Source organism: Moschus berezovskii, chromosome 2 (assembly GCF_049115385.1).
Source record: "Moschus berezovskii isolate FMDL1 chromosome 2, NW_MosBer_1.0, whole genome shotgun sequence".
NCBI lineage: Eukaryota > Metazoa > Chordata > Mammalia > Artiodactyla > Moschidae > Moschus > Moschus berezovskii.
In genome coordinates this window covers 40,120,662-40,138,555 of record NC_142461.1, presented here as the reverse complement: position 1 = coordinate 40,138,555, position 17,894 = coordinate 40,120,662, and the positions used below count along the sequence as shown (strand labels likewise).

Below are 17,894 nucleotides of genomic sequence, written 5' to 3'. Positions count from 1 at the left end.
ATCTCTGGTGCCTCTGCCTTTTCTAAAACCTGCTTGAACATCTGGGAGTTCACGGTTTACATACTGCTGAAGCCTGGCTTGGAGAATTTTGAGCATGACTTTACTAATGTGTGAAATGAGTGCAATTGTGCGGTAGTTTGAGCATTCTTTGGCATTGCCTTTCTTTGGGATTGGAATGAAGACTGACCTCTTCCAGTCCTGTGGCCACTGCTGAGTTTTCCAAATCTGCTGGCATATTGAGTGCAGCACTTTCACAGCATCATCTTTCAAGATTTGAAATAGCTCAACTGGAATTCCATCACCTCCACTAGCTTTGTTAGTAGTGATGCTTTCTAAGGCCCACTTGACTTCACATTCCAAGATGTCTGCCTCTAGGTCAGTGATCGCGGAGAGTCGGACACGACTGAGCGACTGAACTGAACTGAACTGAACTGAACTAGAGTTTCTTGATAATTTTTAAAATTCCACAAGTACAAAACACTCTACTCAGGACAATAAAAAGATAAACAAAATGTAACAACAATAGCTAACATCTAATGAGTTACTATATTTCAGGCATTTTATAGCATTTTGCTATTATTAGCCCTACTGGGCAGCTGTAAAAACTGCAGCTGAGCAGTTAAGTGCTTCCTTGATGTCTCACAACTAGTCGATGGTAATGTTAGTATCCAAGTTTGATTCCGAAAGCTAGCACTTGAGAATGCAGAAGCAATACTTCCATCAGAAAACCAGCTGGAGGTTATGTGCTAAGTCTCTTCAGTCGCGTCTGACTCTTTGTGACCCCATGGAGTATAGCCCACCAGGCTCCTCTGTCCATGGGATTCTCCAGGCAAGAATACTGGAGTGGGTTTCCATGCCCTCCTCCAGGGAATCTTCCTAACCCAGGTATCAAACCCAGGTCTCAGTATTGCAGGCAGATTCTTTTACCTTCTACTTCTTAAATCCACACCGTGAAAATTGTGTACCATGAAGTATTGAATGGATGTTATAATGGATGGTGAAGAGGGAAAAGAAACATTTTTAATAGAGCCTGATTAAATAAATATTAAGAGGAAAAGTTTTCAAGAACAAAAGAGGCAGAAGAAGTGAGCTGTAGGACATGGAAATCATGGTGAAGAATCTGGTAAAACTTAGTTTAGAATGGACTAGTCTGATTTCAAGGAAAGAAAAGATGATAAGGGAAAATAGAATTTATCTTACTTTCCAAGCCAGGACCCTGGGAGGTGATGCAGTTGGCTACAGACATTTCCACGCGGGAGTGCAGTGGAACCACTAGAATTTGGGCTGATTTGCAGTGTCCCCCCTCTTCCCTGGTGGCTCAGCTGGTAAAGAATCCACCTGCAATCTGGGAGACCCGGATTCAATCTCCAGATTGGGAAGATCCCCTGGAGAAGGGAAAGGCTACCCACTCCAGTATTCTGGCCTGGAGAATTCCATGGACTGTATGGTCCACTGGGTCGCAAAGAGTCTGACTCGACTGAGCGAGTTTCACTCACCCTTCCGTGTGAAATGTTTGGTGGAGCTTTTCTGGAACTTTAAACAAAGCCCAAGGAGGATGAGAACAGGAACTATATTCTTGAGCAGTTCCCAATTCCCAGCTTTGAGACCAGCACAAGCTGGGAGGGGGAGGTTTCAGGCAGGAAGAAAAACACACTGCTCAAAACAGCCTCCAGACATAAAGCTTGGTTGTTGTTCCAAAGAGTCAAGATAGTGGCTTTAAATTGCAAGGACTGGCAGAGGAGTTGGACAAGGAGCTCTTCATTATCTCTGAATACACCTAGACTGATCTGAGACATTGTGAGACCAGTGCAATAAGAATAACCACATATGGGGGCTTCTTTGGTGGTCCAGTGGCTAAGACTGCCAAGCTCCCAGTGTAGGGCACTCAGGTGTTTTCCCTGGGCTGCAAAGAGTTGGACACGACTTAGTGACTAAACGACAGGGAACTAAGATCTCACATGCCACAACTAAGACTCAGTGCAGCCAAATAAATAAACAAATATTTTCAAAAAAAATAACTGTCTATGTCTGTCGACACTGAGAGAGGAAGAGAGAAACAGAGAGGCAGCCTGTGAGATCTGGCATGCTGCTGCTAAGTCACCTCAGTCGTGTCCGACTGTGTGACCCCATAGACGGCAGCCCACCAAGCTCCCCCGTCCCTGGGATTCTTCAGGCAAGAACACTGGAGTGGGTTGCCATTTCCTTCTCCAATGCGTGAAAGTGAAAAGTGAAAGTGAAGTCTCTCAGTCGAGTCTGACCCTCAGCGACCCCACGGACTGCAGCCCACCAGGTTCCTCCATCCATGGGATTTTCTAGGCAAGAGTACTGGAGTGGCTTGCCATTGCCTTCTCTGTGAGATTTGGCATAGCTGCCCCTTTTTTCTAAAAGAGATTAATCAATACTCTGGTGAAAGAACTGTTCACATACAATGGTACAAGAGAAAAAATGTAAAGGAGTTGGTTGAGAAATCATAAGCGACTAAGTGTTAAGCTTGAAGACGAAGTGAAGAAAGTATTTGAACAATGCTATAGGATCTATTTTGGGCTTCCCTGGTGGCTCAGCAGTAAAGAATTCACCTGCCAATGCAGAAGACTCAGGAGACACAGGTTCAATCTCTGAGCCAGGGAGATCCCCTGGAGTAGGAAACAGCAACCTACTCCAGTATTCTTGCCTGGAAAACCCCATGGGCAGAGGAACCTGATGGGCTACAGTCTATGGTGCAAAGAGTTGGACATATGTTACTCATGAACTCAAAGTTTCATAAATTAGAAGTGGATCTGTTGGATGTTGAGAGATGGAGGAGTAGACATAGGCTCTGTGAAAGACACAAAAGTGCGGATTTCTTGCTGAGAAGGGCCACAGCTGCTCAGGGGAACACAGATCATCCATCATCATCCTGTTTTTTCGTAGGAAACCACCTTCTCTTAGTATATGCTTATGTGATGTCACAAAGCTCTCAGACACTGCTATTTGAGTACAATTTACACTTACTTAATAAGATCTTTAGCTAAGTTATAAGTTTACCTTGCCCTCATGGCTTAACTCAGTGTATTTAAAAGGTGCAAAACAATCTCATACCATTTGTGAGGTCAGGGAAAGGCTTTTGAACTATATGTGCCTTCCTTCCAGTGAGCACTGGGTGGCGCTGTCACCTAGAGAAAATAAATCTAGGCAGCTGTGCACCAGGCCTCTGTAGCTCTACTTACTACAGCGTTGAAGTCCTTAATCTGTTAATAAATCTAAATGTGGGTGCATTGGCACCCTGGTATTTTTAAGTCTTCATTGCAATTTTCCAAATTTCCTCAATGAACTTGTAGGTAGTGCTTTCTAGTATAATGGGCAAAAAGTTAAAAATGATATAAAACAATTGGATTCCATTTCTCTAAAAATGTTGGCATTTTCCTACTGACTTTAATGTTTCTGGATGTATCTGGTCTGAAGAGCTGGCTAAAAAGTCATTATGTTTAAAATGAGCAAACAAAAAACCCTTTTTATTGTTTAAAAATTTATTATTTTTTAAGTGAAAGATAAAATTTAATTGTGTAAGTCACTAAACTGTTGGTGCTGTTTGTTACAGAAGTTAGCTTTCCCTGACCCATACTTTCATTCTTTGTTGCATGCCCTTAAAGCTGGGGTTCACCTCCTCCATCTACACACACTCCCTTGGGCATTCTGTTCAGATTTATGACTTTCAGTACTGTCTACCCACTGATGACTTGCAAATGTGGATCTCCAGCCCAGCTTCTCTCCTGAACTCCAGGCTAATATAATCTGTAACCTAGTTAATGACTCCACTTGAATCTTCACTAACACCTCAAACGTGTCTTGCCCAAAATGGGACGCCTGATTTTCCTCCAAATACCTGCTCCCCTGCAGTTCTTCCTGTTTGGGTTGCAGGCAACTCCATTCTTCCAGTTGCTCAAACCAAACTTCTCGCTCACCTCCTTGTTGAATCTGGCAAGAGTTTTTGTTGTTTCTGTCTTTAGAATCTCACCACTTCTTACCTCCGTAAATGCTATACCACGTCCTGAGCCAGAGTCCTCTCATCACTGGCGTCTCTGCTTCCTCTCCCATTCCTCTTCCTTTTTAAAGTTTCTTCAAATAACTTTAGCAATTAATCCTAACGGAAACAATCCCAATCCTAAAATAATGTATTCAATATTCCAGTTTTGTTTTCGGGGGGGGAAATGTTTTTTAAAGAAAGCTGGAAAAGCTGAGGTAGAAATAAGTTACTTAATAAATCAAGAAGTTATTGGAATAGTTTGATGAAAGGTAATGAGAGAAGGAGTGGCAGTGAGAATGGAAAGGTTTTAATAGCTTGTGTTGATTCTTACACAACCACCTTTTCCAGTTCAGAGGTCTGAGTGGCTGGGTAGCTGAGACCTCTTGGGGGAGAATGGGGTCACATGGCTTGTGGAAGAAGCCGTAGTGTTAGTGGTTTTTTAAAAAAATTGATTTTAATTTATTTATTTTTAACTGGAGCATGGGCTTCACTGGTAGCTTAAAGAGTAAAGAATCTGCCTGCAGTGCAGGAGACCTGGGTTCAGTCCCTGGGTTGGGAAGATCCCCTGGAGAAGGGAATGGCAACCCACTCCAGTATTCTGGCCTGGAGAATTCCAGGGACAGGGGAGCCTGTCAGGCTACAGTCCTAGGGTCCCAAAGAGTAGGACACGACTGAGTCACTTTCACTTTCGCTTTACGATATTGTGTTGGTTTCTGCCATTTATCAACGTAAATCAGCTATAGGTCTACGTATGTCCCAACCTTCCCAACTTCCACCCTATCCTACCCCTCTCTGTTGTCAGAGACCACTGGATTTGAGCTCCCTGCATGATACAGAAAATTTCCATTGGCTGTCTAATTTTACTTTGCCAACAAAGGTCCGTCTAGTCAAGGCTATGGTTTTTCCTGTGGTCATGTATGGATGTGAGAGTTGGACTGTGAAGAAAGCTGATCGCCGAAGAATTGATGCTTTTGAACTGTGGTGCTGGAGAAGACTCTTGAGAGTCCCTTGGACTGCAAGGAGACCCAACCAGTCCATTCTAAAGGAGATCAACCCTGGGTGTTCATTGGAAGGACTGATGCTGAAGCTGAAACTCCAATACTTTGGCCACCTCATGCGATGAGTTGACTCACTGGAAAAGAGTCTGATGCTAGGAAGAATTGGGGGTGGGAGGAGAAGGGGACGACAGAGAATGAGATGGCTGGATGGCATCACCGACTCGATGGACATGAGTTTGAGTGAATTCCGGGAGTTGGTGATGGACAGGGAGGCCTGGCGTGCTGTGATTCACGGGGTTGCAAAGAGTCGGACACGACTGAGCGACTGAACTGAACTGAACTGATGTCTATGTTTCAGTGCTGCTTTTTCAATTCGTCCCACCCTTTCCTTCGCCTCCTGTGTCCACAAGTCTGTTCTCTATGTCTGCATCTCTACTGCTGCCCTTCAGATAGATCAATCAGTACCATCTTTCTAGATTCCATATGTCTGTGTTAATATATGATATTTATCTTCCTTTTTCTGACTTACTTCACTCTGTATATTCACTTTAGGTTCATCCACCTCATTAGAACTGAGTCAAATGCATTCCTTTTTATGGGTTAGTGTTTAGTAGTAACATTTCTCCTTTATTGTTTTTTAAAAAAATATTTATTTATTTGACTGCTTCGGGTCTTAGTTGTGGCATGCAGGATCTTCATTGCTTCCATCTTTTGTTGTGGCATTCAGGCTTAGTTGCCCCATGGTATGTGGGATCTTAGTTCCCTGACCAGGCATCAAACCCATGGTCCCTGCTTTGGAAGGCGGAGTCTTAACTACTGGACCACAAGGGAGTCCTGCCTTTACTGATTTTAGCTTATGTGGATTTGAAACAGTTTTGCTTTTTCTATTGCTCTCCTTTTATTTTTAAAAATCATTTTCGATTTGGAGTTCAGGTTCTAGATGCTGATCCTGAGCCTTCTAATGATATCACTCCCGTCTCCACCAAGGTCTGATGATTGATGCTGTTTCCCTCCCAGATCTGGCTTTTACCATCCAACTACCTTCTTTTTCTCTTACTTCTTTGGGTCTCTCATGCTTCAATCAACTCGAATGCCCCCCTTGTTCCTCTTGTATATGTCATTCTTTCTTTCTGTGGAACATGATTACTTCATGGCATTCCCACAACATTTACATCCATTAGGGTTTCCCAGGTAGCACAGTGGTAAAGAATCTGCCTGCCAGTGCAGGAGACACAGGTTTGATCCTTGGCTTGGGAAGATCCTCTAGAGAGGGAAATACCCACTCCAGTATTCTTGCCTCAAAAATCTCATGGAGAGAGTAGCTGGGTGGGCTACAGTCCATAGTGTTGCAAAGAGCTGGACATGACTGAGTGACTGAGCACTATCAAATCTATAGAACTTAGTGATGGTGGTGATGATGATGATGATGACTGCAGACACGTGGTGAGCACTTACTATGTGTCAGACACTATACTAAAGTGTCTACAGGCATCATATCATTTTAATCTCACAACATACAAGGGAGACACTTTTACTGTCCCTGTTGTACCAACAAAGCATACTCTGTCGAGATCCCCTCAGCCTTCTTTCCAGCTTGTGTGTTTACCTTCCAGCTTCTGCAGGCTTTGAACTAATGCTGGCCCTGATGCCTTCTGAAGATTGCCCTTCACCATCCCATAGAGTCCAAAGGTTCTGAGAGTTTTATGGCTCCCTTGCCCCATGACCAAAGACAAAGGGAATACTAGCCCCCAGATCCCTAGCCTCCAGGTGGGAGAAACTCAGAAGTATGATCCAAGTTCTGGGACACTTCAATGGACACAGTTGAGTTGGCCTTTTCTTCCCCATCTTGCTTCCCTACCTCCCTCACCTTTCATCCTGGGAAATAACTGCTATATAGTAAGCACTTATAATGTAAGTGATCCTTAGTTATTACTGAGTATCTGGACCTCGTACATTAGTGTTTTCAAAGTATCAATAATAGGTTGAGGATCACCTGCAATAGAATTACTTGGGACAACTGATAAAAGGCAGATTCCTAGACCCACCCCACAGGTGGTGAAATTTAAGGACTGCAGTGCTTGTGCATGCCATTTGTTGTGAGAGATTTAGGACTAATAACTGCATTAAACTACATTTAATTTCTATGAAGTGAAAAATATTATTACTTCCATTCTTACAAATTAGAAAAGTGAGACACAAAAAATGCTAAAAGTGCTAACTTACCCCATTGCCCACTTCTCCTCCTGCCCTCCTCAATCTTTCCCAGCATCAGGGTCATTTCCAATGAGTCAGCTCTGCACATCACGTGACCAAAGTTTTGGAGCTTCAGTTGCAGCATCAGTCCTTCCAATGAATATTTAGTACTGATTTCCTTTAGGATCAACTGGTTTGAACTTCTTGCTGTCTAAAGGAGTCTTCTCCAGCACCACAATTTGAAAGCATCAATTCTTCAGTTATCAGCCTTCTTTATGGTCTAACTCTCCCATCCATACATTACTACTGGAAAATCCATAGCTTTGACTATATGGATCTTTGTTGGCAAAGTAATATCTCTGCTTTTTACTGTGCTGTCTAGGTTGGTCATAGCTTTTCTTCCAAGGAGCAAGTGTCTTTTAACTTCATGACTGCAGTCACTGTCCACTGTGTAGCCCAAGAAAATAAAATCTGCCACTGTCTCCACTTTTCTCCCATCTATTTGCCATGAAGCAATGGGACTGGATGCCATGATCTTAGTTTTTTGAATGCTGAATTTTCAGCGAACTTTTTCACTCTCTTCTTTTACCCTCATCAAGAGGCTCTTTAGTTCCTCTTTGCTGTCATAAGGGTGGTGTCATCTGCATATCTGAGGTTATTGATATTTCTCCCAGCAATCTTGATTCCAGCTTGTGCTTCATCTAGGCTGGCATTTTGCATGATATAGCTTTTGAACTGTGGTGCTGGAGAAGACTCTTGAGAGTCCCTTAGACTGCATGGAGATCCAACCAGTCCATCCTAAAGGAGATCAGTCCTGGGTGTTCATTGGAAGCACTGATGTTGAAGCTTAAACTCCAGTACTTTGGCCACCTGATGCAAAGAGCTAACTCATTTGAAAAGACCCTGATGCTGGGAAAGATTGAGGGCAGGAGTAGAAGGGGACGACTGAGGATGAGATGGTTGGATGGCATCACCAACTCAATGGACATGGGTTTGGGTGGACTCCAGGAGTTGGTGATGGACAGGGAGGCCTGGCATGCTGCAGTTCATGGGGTTGCACAGAGTTGGACACGACTGAGCGACTGAACTGAACAGAACTCTGCATAGAAGTTAAATAAGCAGGGTGACAATATACAGCCCTGACTTACTCCTTTCCCAATTTTGAATCAGTCTGTTGTTCCATGTCTTGTTCTAACTGTTGCTTCTAGACCCGCATACAGGTTTCTCAGGAGGCAGGTACGGTCTTCTGGTATTCCCATCTCTTTAAGAATTTTCCATAGTTTGTTGTGATCTACACAGTCAAAGGATTTAGCGTAGTCAATGAAGCAGAAGTAGATGTTTTTCTGGGATTCTCTTGCTTTTTCTATGATCCTATGGATGTTGGTAATTTGATCTCTGGTTCCTCTGCCTTTTCTAAATCCTGTTTGTATATCTGGAATTTCTCAGTTCATGTGCTGCTGAAGTCTAGCTTGAAGGATTTTGAGCATTACCTTGTTAGCATGTGAAATGAATGCAGTTGTATGGTAGTTTGAACATTCTTGGCATTGCCTTTCTTTGGGATTGGAATGAAAATTGATCTTTTCCAGTCCTGCATACTGGGTGCAGCACTTAAATAGTACCATCTTTTAGGATTTGAAATGGCTCAACTGTAATTCCATCACCTCCACTAGCTTTGTTCATAGGAATGCTTCCTAAGGCCCACTTGACTTCACACGCCAGGATGGAAGTAAGTGGTTTGACCCAGATGTTCTTTCCAGACCCTGTCCTCTAACTGCTAGCCACACTTCCTATAGACACATGTAAGAAAAGCCACATTATTCCTAGCTTTTATTTTGCTGAGTCCACCCAAGGAGTCTGAAAGGAAGAGAAGGCTACATAACTGCAGGAAACACACAGGAAATATTTTATTAGCTTCCAGATAGAGAAAAAGGTAGAGTAAAAATATTTCAATAGAAATCCACGGCCCTCCTCAAGGAGCCCACTCTGGCATTTGTAGCCCCCCAGTCGTGGTAGCGCCTGTAATCCCCCGGCCGCAGCAGGTACTGCCGCCCCCGGTAGTTGGGCAACTCATAGAGGACCCACCAGCCCTCCAGCACGTTGAAGGAGTGGATCTCACTGAAGTGGAAGCGGTCGTGGAGTGAGGAGCAGTCCTCCGTGATCTCCACCATCTGGCCTCGGTAGTCCTCTCGCTCATAGATCCTCAGCCGGTGGGAGCTGGTCTGTGGGTTCAGCAATCAGCAGATGGGAAAAGTCAGAAAACCTAGTCTTTAACCACCAACCACTCACACCCCTGGGGGAATGGGCATTTAAAAATTTTTTCTATATCAAAGATGACAAAAAGACAGCCAACACCAGGGTCAACTGTGTACAGCTGGGTAGACGGCACACTGCAAAACTGAAGAGCGTGGCATTCACATAGCTCAAGATATGCTGGACTTTCCTGGTGGTCCTGTGGTTAAGACTCCACCCTTCCAATGAAGTGGGTGTGGGTTTGGTCCCTGGTTGGGGAACTAATATCCCACACGCTGTGGGGTGTGGCCAAAATAAAAAGGATATGCATGGTGCTCCCTAGAGTTTTCTAGGACCACAACCTACATGAACCATATTTAGCACCTACTTAGTACCATTTTTAAGTAGTAATTTTATATATAATTTTTGTTCTCTCCTTTATAAAGACCATTGACTTACCATGGTCTGGAGCTCTCCCTGGAGGATATAAAAATAATTAGATTTTTAAATTAAAAGGCAGATATGGCCGTGGCAAAAGGCATTATTTTGGATCTCAGTAGCTTTAGAAGAGGCTGGGGAGAGAGGAAGCAGAATTGCTTTCCTCAGAGTAAGACATAGATTGGTAGCAGTTCAGACCAGACGTCTCCTAATCCCTTCCTTTCTGCTTTGAGTCCTGCTATTCTGAAGTCCTAAAAAGCAAGAGTCATCGTAACGGTCAGTCCTCAGCTCTAACATATGATCCAGGAAAACACTTTAAGGTTATTAATAAAAACAGAAGCTCAAAATCATGAGGGGGGCCTGATAGATAGATTATAAGAAGTTTAGGAAAATGGAAGGGAGGCTGTTAGTCCTGGGTGAATACTGTCTGTCTCTTCTGAGCACTTGGCTTTTATCTGCTTGTTTCTTCCCGGCAGGGACATATTCAGTCTTCTTTCTCCCACCATCAAACCCTCCTTAGCAAAGGTTCTCATAAACAATTCATCCTGAGGCATAAAAAAAACTGCTAATAAGGCATCTTCCATGGTTTGCAAAGTGTTCACATGTCCGTTACCTAATTTTGATCTTCACAACAGCCTGACACAGGTGGAGCAACCATTCTGTCATCTTTAATGAGAAACTAATGACTAGAGCTTTCAGGCTGTAATCAGAAGAGGCAGGACCGGAAGGCGGAAGCTGAGATTTCCAGGCTTCTAATGCCAGTCTGCGGAGAAGGCAATGGCAAGCCACTCCAGTACTCTTGCCTAGAAAATCCCATGGATGGAGGAGCCTGGTAGGCTGCAGTCCGTGGGGTCGCTAAGGGTCGGATACGACTGAGCGACTTCACTTTCACTTTTCACTTTCACACATTGGAGAAGGAAATGGCAACCCACTCCAGTGTTCTTGCCTGGAGAATCTCAGGGACAGGGGAGCCTGATGGGCTTCCGTCTATGGGGTCACACAGAGTCGGACACGACTGAAGTGACTTAGCAGCAGCAGCAATGCCAGTCTGGGTCCTATCAAGGCATTAAATCCTCTGAGGGGCTTTCAAAGTTACCCAAAGTGGTACATTTTCCACAGGACTCTGTCATAGTCAAATTACAGCATCCCTAACTGTGGAAATTCCAGGCTGCTTGGGCTTTATTTGGATAGCAGTGGCTTTTCAGGGGCTCCTGGAGTCACACTGCTGGTCAGTTGTTTTGCTGAATCAAAAAGCAGGACTTGAGAGACCCTGGTTGTTCAAAGTAGTCAATATCTAGAGGGGGAAGGGTGGCTTGCCAGGTACCAGGCAATCTCATCACAGCTCTATGAATTAGCCGCCCTAGTCGCCCCATTTTACAGGTGAGGAAAGAGACAAATGGCCCAGGGACTAGCCAAAGACCACCGGAGTGTGAGGAGTTCATGCCTGTGGCATAGACACTCTGAACAGATACCATGCCACTTCTCCCTAGTAGAGGTGGGTTTAATATTAGCAAAGGAAAAATACAATCTCAATTAAGAGACATTAAAAAGGAAAAGAGAACCCAGTTAGAACCAGCAAAGGAAGGCCACCGTCCTACAACCTGACCACGGCTGACCCGAGGCCACGGCAGGCCCAGGGGGACCGGACTCACGTGGGGGATGAGGCGGCAGGAGCGGATGGAGTCGCTGAGGCCCATCCACTGCTGGTAGTCGGGGTAGTCGCCGCGCCGCAGGAAGTACTGGGGGCCCTGGAAGTTGGGCTGCTCGTAGAGCATCCAGCAGCCGCTGTCCACGCGGATGGAGTTGCAGCGGCTGAAGTAGGGCTGCAGGTTGGAGTGGTCGCTGCTGCACTCATAGTGGCGGCCCTGGAAGCCCCGGTCCTCGTAGAAGGTGATCTGCAAGGAAAGGAAGGAGAGGCTCAGAGGCCTGGCCTGCAGCCGGGCTGCGGGCCCCTCCCGCCGGCGCGGGGCTCACCTTCCCCATGGCTGCTGGGCGCGGGGATGGAGTTCAGTGCGGAGGGGCCGGCGCGCGGTCTATATAGCAGGAGGGCTGCTGCGTTGGCAGGAACAACACAAAAGGGGCCCCCGGGTGAGGAGGATTTCCTTTCTGTCTCTTTTCTATATAATGACGGCGGGGGTGGGGTGGGGGACTTACTGTATGTTTTCTCTTAGACTCTCCAGAGCTTTCGAACTGATGACCCGCGTAAAACTGTCACTTGGTGCCTCTGGGGCCTTTAAATGACGCCTATTCAGGAGATGGGAAGCGAGCAAAAGCGCTTAACCGGGTTAACACTTGTAATGAAATATTTTATTTATCTTTTAAATATTCTAAGTGATCTCTTTTTGAGGAACAACACGGGGAAGTGACCGGGTCAGAGGTCAGGATGGGCCCCAGCGGGAGGCGTCTAGATGAGAGAGCTTTTCCTTGGTGTGAGGATGTGGCACACGGAGGCACCTGCCTTCTGCACAGGACGGTTGAAGGAGGATGGGATTTTCCCCTAAGAAAACCTTCACCCATCCTCTTAGCTGAGGAGTGGGTGCAGCAGACATTACACTGGAGGGAGGAAAGGTAGTGGGGGTGGACCGCAGGAAGCCCTGTTCATGCACCTGGCTCAGCTCTGCTCCCTGGAGACTGAGTGGATCAGGGTCACCTCTAGACGCAGCCAGTGTCTCCCAGGAAGCTCCCAACTCTGGAGTTCATGAGGCAACTCATGGTGGTTATTAGTCACACACTAACTTTTTATTTAACCAGTAATTTTGCAAATTAGGAGTTAAACCTAATTAGTTCTGTTGTTGTTGTTCAGTCCCCAAGTCATGTCTGACTCTTTGCCACCCCATTAACTGCAGCATGCCAGGCTTCCCTGTCCCTCCTCATCTCCTGGAGTTTGCCCAAGTTGATGTCCATTAAATCAGTGATGCCATCCAACCATCTTATCCTCTGTCGTCCCCTTCTCCTCCTGCCTTCAATCTTTCCCAGCATCAGGATTCTTCCAATGAGTGGGCTCTTCACATCAGGTGGCCAAAGTATTCGAGCTTCAGCTTCAACATCAGTCCTTCTGATGAGTATCCAGAATTGATTTTCTTTAGGATTGACTGATTTGATCTCCTTGCTGGCCAAAGGACTCTCAAGAGTCTTCTCCAGCACCACAGTTCAGAAGCATCAGTTTTTCAGTGCTCTGACTTCTTTATGGTCCAACACAAGACTACTGGAAAGACCATAGCCTTGACTAATTAGTTGTAGCTGTGTGCAAATTCGAGGTTATATGCAAATACAACAGATTTATAATCATACAATCTTGCAAAGACTCTCCCTTCTCTACCTCCCCTGGCTCCTGGGCAAGCCTGGTTGCTCTCTGGTTAATGCTCTGGTTCCACAGGCTGGAGTCTTCTTTCCTTCCCTTAAACCCCTCCCACCCCACCTCCGCCAGCTTCTTCTGGTGCTCCACTCTATAGAACAGATTTTCTCAACCTCATGCTGTTGTGACAGTTTGGGTCAAAAAAATCTCAATTGTGCAGGTCTGTCCGCTGTATTTGAGGATGTTGAACAGCATTCCTGGTCTCAATCCTCTAGATGCTATTAGCATTACCCTCATGGTTATGGCCACCAAAAATGTCTCCAGATATTGTTATATGTTCCCTGGGGGAGCAAAATCAACCCTGGATGCAAACCACTGCTTTAGAAGGATCTTGTCCTCAACTATATGCACTGAGATACATCCTGTTTCATTCCTCAGTTTGAATTCTTGTTACCTAAGCCTAAGGCCAAAAAATTGTTTGCCTTGAAAAATTTTATTTGAAACACATAAGGTTATTAAGACTTTTTCACGTTGTTTGTTTCAAAAATTCTAATTTAATAGAAATGTGAAAACTATAGAGAAGAAGAAAGGAGGAAAACATTAAAATCATAGGGCCATATTTTAAAAATTACTGTTAGGACTTCCCTGGAGGTCCAGTGGTCAAGACTCAGTGCTTCCAATGCAGGGTTCAATCTCTGGTTGGAGAACTAAGATCCTACATGCCTCCTGTTGTAACCAAAATCAGAAAATAAAATCACCATGGACAAGTATTTTAAAATCTCTTTTCAGTTTGACAAGATGAAAAAGTTCTAGAGATCTTTGCACAACATCCAAATAGTTAGCAATAGTTGCTCCCTGGGTTGTAAAGATCCTCTGGAGAAGGAAAGGCTACCCACTCCAGTATTCTGGCCTGAAGAATTCCATGGACTGTATAGTCCATGGGGTCACAAAGAGTTGGGTTTCCCTGATGGCTCAGTTGGTAAATAATCCACTTCCAATGCAGGAGACCCTGGTTTGATTCCTGTGTTGGGAAGATCCACTGGAGAAGGGATAGGCTGCCAACTCCAGTATTCTTGGACTTTTCTCGTGGTTCAGTTGGTAAAGAATCTGCCTGCAATGCAGGAGACCTGGGTTCAATCCCTGGATTGGGAAGATGCCCTGGAGAAGGGAAATGCTACCCATTCCAGTATTCTGGCCTGGAGAATTCTACAGACTGTATAGTCCACGGGATCACAAAGAATTGGACACTACTGAGTGACTTTCACTTTCACTGTACTATGTGTTTAAAAAATGGTTAAAATGGTAAATTTCATGTGTGTTTTTTTTTTTTTACCAAAATAAAAAAGACCTCATTCCTCTTCCACAAAAAAAAAGCCCTCTTAATTTTCATTTCTTTGATCTAATACTTTCACCTATAAGAACTTGTCCAAAGGAAATAGCTAAAGGTACATGAAAATGTTATGCACAGTGGCATTTTATCAGAACACTCTTTATAATGTGAAATATTAGATTCAAATGAAATGTCCAAAGTAGTGCATTAATTAGGTAAATTATAGAGCTTGTCTCTGATGAGATGCTACACAGCTCCCAAAAATCATATTCATGAAAAATTTATTTAAGGATATGGAAAATACTCAACACATGTTAAAATTTTAACATGAGCATATTGTACACTGAAAACTACAAAACATTGCTGAAGAAAAGAAGATATAAATAAATGGAAGAACATCTTATGTTCATGGATTGGAAGACTTAATATCACTCAGATATGACTATTTACCAAAGTGGTCTACAGATACAATGTAATCCCTGTAAAATTCTAATGATATTTTTGTGGCAGTAGAAAAATCCATCCTAAAATTTGGATAGAATCTCAAGGGATCCCAAATACCCAAAACTTTGTGTGTGTGTGTGTGTGTGTGTGTGTTTGAAGCACTTTTAAATTTTTATTTATTTAATTTTGGCCTTACCACGTAGTTTGCAGAATCTTAGTTCCCTGGTGGCTCAGACAGTAAAGAATCTGCCTGCAGTTCTTGAGACCTGGCTTCAATCCCTGGGTTGGGAAGATCCCCTGAAGGAGGGCATGGCAACACACTCCAATATTCTTACCTGGAGAATCCCCATGGACAGAGGAGCCTTGCAGGCTGCAGACCATGGGGTCACAAAGAGTCAGACATGACTAAGCACACACAGTTCCCAGACCAAGGATTGAACCTGGAGCACTGCAAGTTAAAGTGCCAAATTCTAACCACCAGACACCAGGGAACTCCCCAGAAACAATCTTGAAAAAAAAAAGACAAAGTTGACATTCTCACACTTTCTTATTTCAGAATTATTACAAAATTACACTAATTTAAATAGTGCGGTACTGGCATAAAGATAGACATATAGACAAATGGAAGAGTAGAGAACACAGACACAAACCCTTACCTATATGGTCAAGTGAATTTTGACAGGGTTCCCAAGACCATTCAATGAAGAAAAGACAGTCTTTTCAACAATGGTACTGGGAAAACTAGATATCCACACGCAAAAGAATGTAGTTGGACCCTTACCTTACAATATGTATTATACAAAAAGTAACTCAAAGTGAATTAAAGACCTAAATATAAGAACTAAAACTGAAGAAGGAAAGGAGCAAGTTGCCCTGACTGGACTGACTCCATTTTTAAAAGAAAAGGATCTTACAATTTGGTGAACTTTGGACTGCATACCAGGGAGGCCATAGAGATAAAATACTAGCAGCCAAGGAGGCTTCCCAGACGGATAAAAACCAAAACAGGCAGACCCCGTACCTAAATCTCCCAGAGCCAGAAGGAAAGCAATATCCACTATGTAATCTTAATAATGTTTATTGATGTATACTAAACTGTATGTCAAGATAGCTTTAGAATGTAAATCTATGGCTGTAACCTGATTGTTTCTCTTATTAACTTTGTCCCAGGTGGACTTTAGAGAATATGGGGGTGTGGGCTTGGGCACATATACTTTGGGTATAAAAGGTTGTCACAAAAGTCGGTTGGGTTCCCTGGCTAAAGAGGAAATTCTGCCTTGGACCCGCCGGTGTAATAAACTGCACTCCACTGTCCACGCTGTTTTGCTTCACAAAACTACAAAACTCTTAGATGAAAACATAGAGGACAATCTTCATGAGATTAGACATGACAATGATTTCTTGGATATAACACTAAAGCATAGGCAATAGATATATTGGAGTCCGTCAAAATAAAAACTTTTGTACATCAGAGAAGACTATCAACAGAGTGAAGAGGCCACCCAAGGAATGTGAGAAACTATTTGTGAATAATGTATGATAAAGGATTGACATTCAAAATGTATAGAGAACTGATACAACTCAGCAAAAACAATAGCAATGCCCCCCTAAAAAAACCCAATTTAAAAAAAGCCTTGCCCTTTTTCTTCAATGAGATGGCCAAGTAGCAGACTCAGAGATGCAGATCTTTGTGAAGACCCTGATGGGCAAGACCATTACCCTTGAGGTCGAACCCAGTGATACCACTGAGAATGTCTAAGCCAAAATCCAAGACAAGGAGGGCATCCCGCCTGATCAACAGCATCTGATTTTCGCGGGCACACAGCTGGATAATGGCTGCACTCCGTCAGACTACAATATCCAGAAAGAGTCCAACCTGCACAGGGTGCTTCGTCTGCGAGGCGGCATCACTGAGCCTTCCCTCTGCCAGCTCGCTCAGAAATAGAACTGCAACAAGATGATCTGCCACAAGTGTTATGCTCACCTGCACCCCCATGCTGTCAACTGCTGCAAGAAGAAGTGAGGCCAAATCAACAATCTGCACCCCAAGAAGAAGGTTAAATAAAGCCCCTCCACCGGCTTCTCCTTTGACCGCAGGGTGGCCTCCTGCCCCAGCCCCAAGGCCCTGGGGCCTCAGTAAAGTTTCCTTTTCATTGTCTGGAGCAGTTAAAAAAAAAAGTCTTGATTAGAAACATCTCCAAATAAGATAATACAATGGGCAATAAGCACATGAAAAGATGCTCAACACTGCTAATCATTCCGTTCCGTTCCGTCGCTCAGTCGTGTCCGACTCTATGCGACCCCGTGGACAGTAGCCTACCAGGCTTCTCCGTCCATGGGATTCTCCGTCCATGGGATTCTCCAGGGAAGAATACTGGAGTGGGTTACCGTTTCCTTCTCCAGGGGATCTTCCCGACCCAGGGATCGAACCTGGGTCTCCCGCATTGGAGGCAGAAGCTTTAACCTCTGAGCCACCAGGGAAGCCCCGCTAATCATTAGGGATATGCAATTAAACCTACAATGAGATGCTTCATACACATTAGAATGACTATTATAAAAAACAGAACAGAAAAAAAGTGTTAGTGAGGATGTCAGAGAAACTGGAAAACTTGTGCATTGTTGATGGAACTGTAAAATGGTAGAGCCACTGTGGAAGATTGTATGGCAGTTCCTCAAAAATTAAACACTAATTACCACACGATTCAACATTTCCATTTCTAGCCATCCTCAAAAGAATTGAAAGCAGTGACTTAAACAGCTATTTGTATCCCTATGATCATTGCAGCATTCTTTAGTATAGCAAAAAGGAAGAAATAGCACAAGTGCCCTTTTAGGAATGGATGTATGGATACACACAAAATGTGGTATATGTATAGAATGGAATATTATTCAGCATTAAAAAGGAATAAAGTTTTGATAAATTTCACAGCTTGGACAAACCTTGAAGACACTATCCTAATTGAA

At 43.9% G+C, this 17,894-nt stretch overlaps 1 protein-coding gene and 1 pseudogene across 1 annotated transcript; one reads left to right on the top strand and one right to left on the bottom strand.

The window, feature by feature from the left end:
* Positions 1–9,140: 9,140 nt before the first annotated feature.
* LOC129538167 (gamma-crystallin F-like) lies at positions 9,141–11,946 on the bottom strand. Its single transcript, XM_055398201.2, has 3 exons — positions 11,836–11,946; positions 11,514–11,756; positions 9,141–9,413 (listed from the first exon to the last, which is right to left on the bottom strand). The coding sequence occupies exons 1-3, from the start codon at positions 11,842–11,844 to the stop codon at positions 9,141–9,143; spliced, it is 525 nt and encodes a 174-aa protein (XP_055254176.2). The 5' UTR covers positions 11,845–11,946.
* A 4,629-nt stretch (positions 11,947–16,575) lies between these two features.
* On the top strand, positions 16,576–16,995 carry LOC148778519 (ubiquitin-ribosomal protein eL40 fusion protein pseudogene; annotated as a pseudogene).
* The last annotated feature ends 899 nt before the right edge of the window (positions 16,996–17,894 follow it).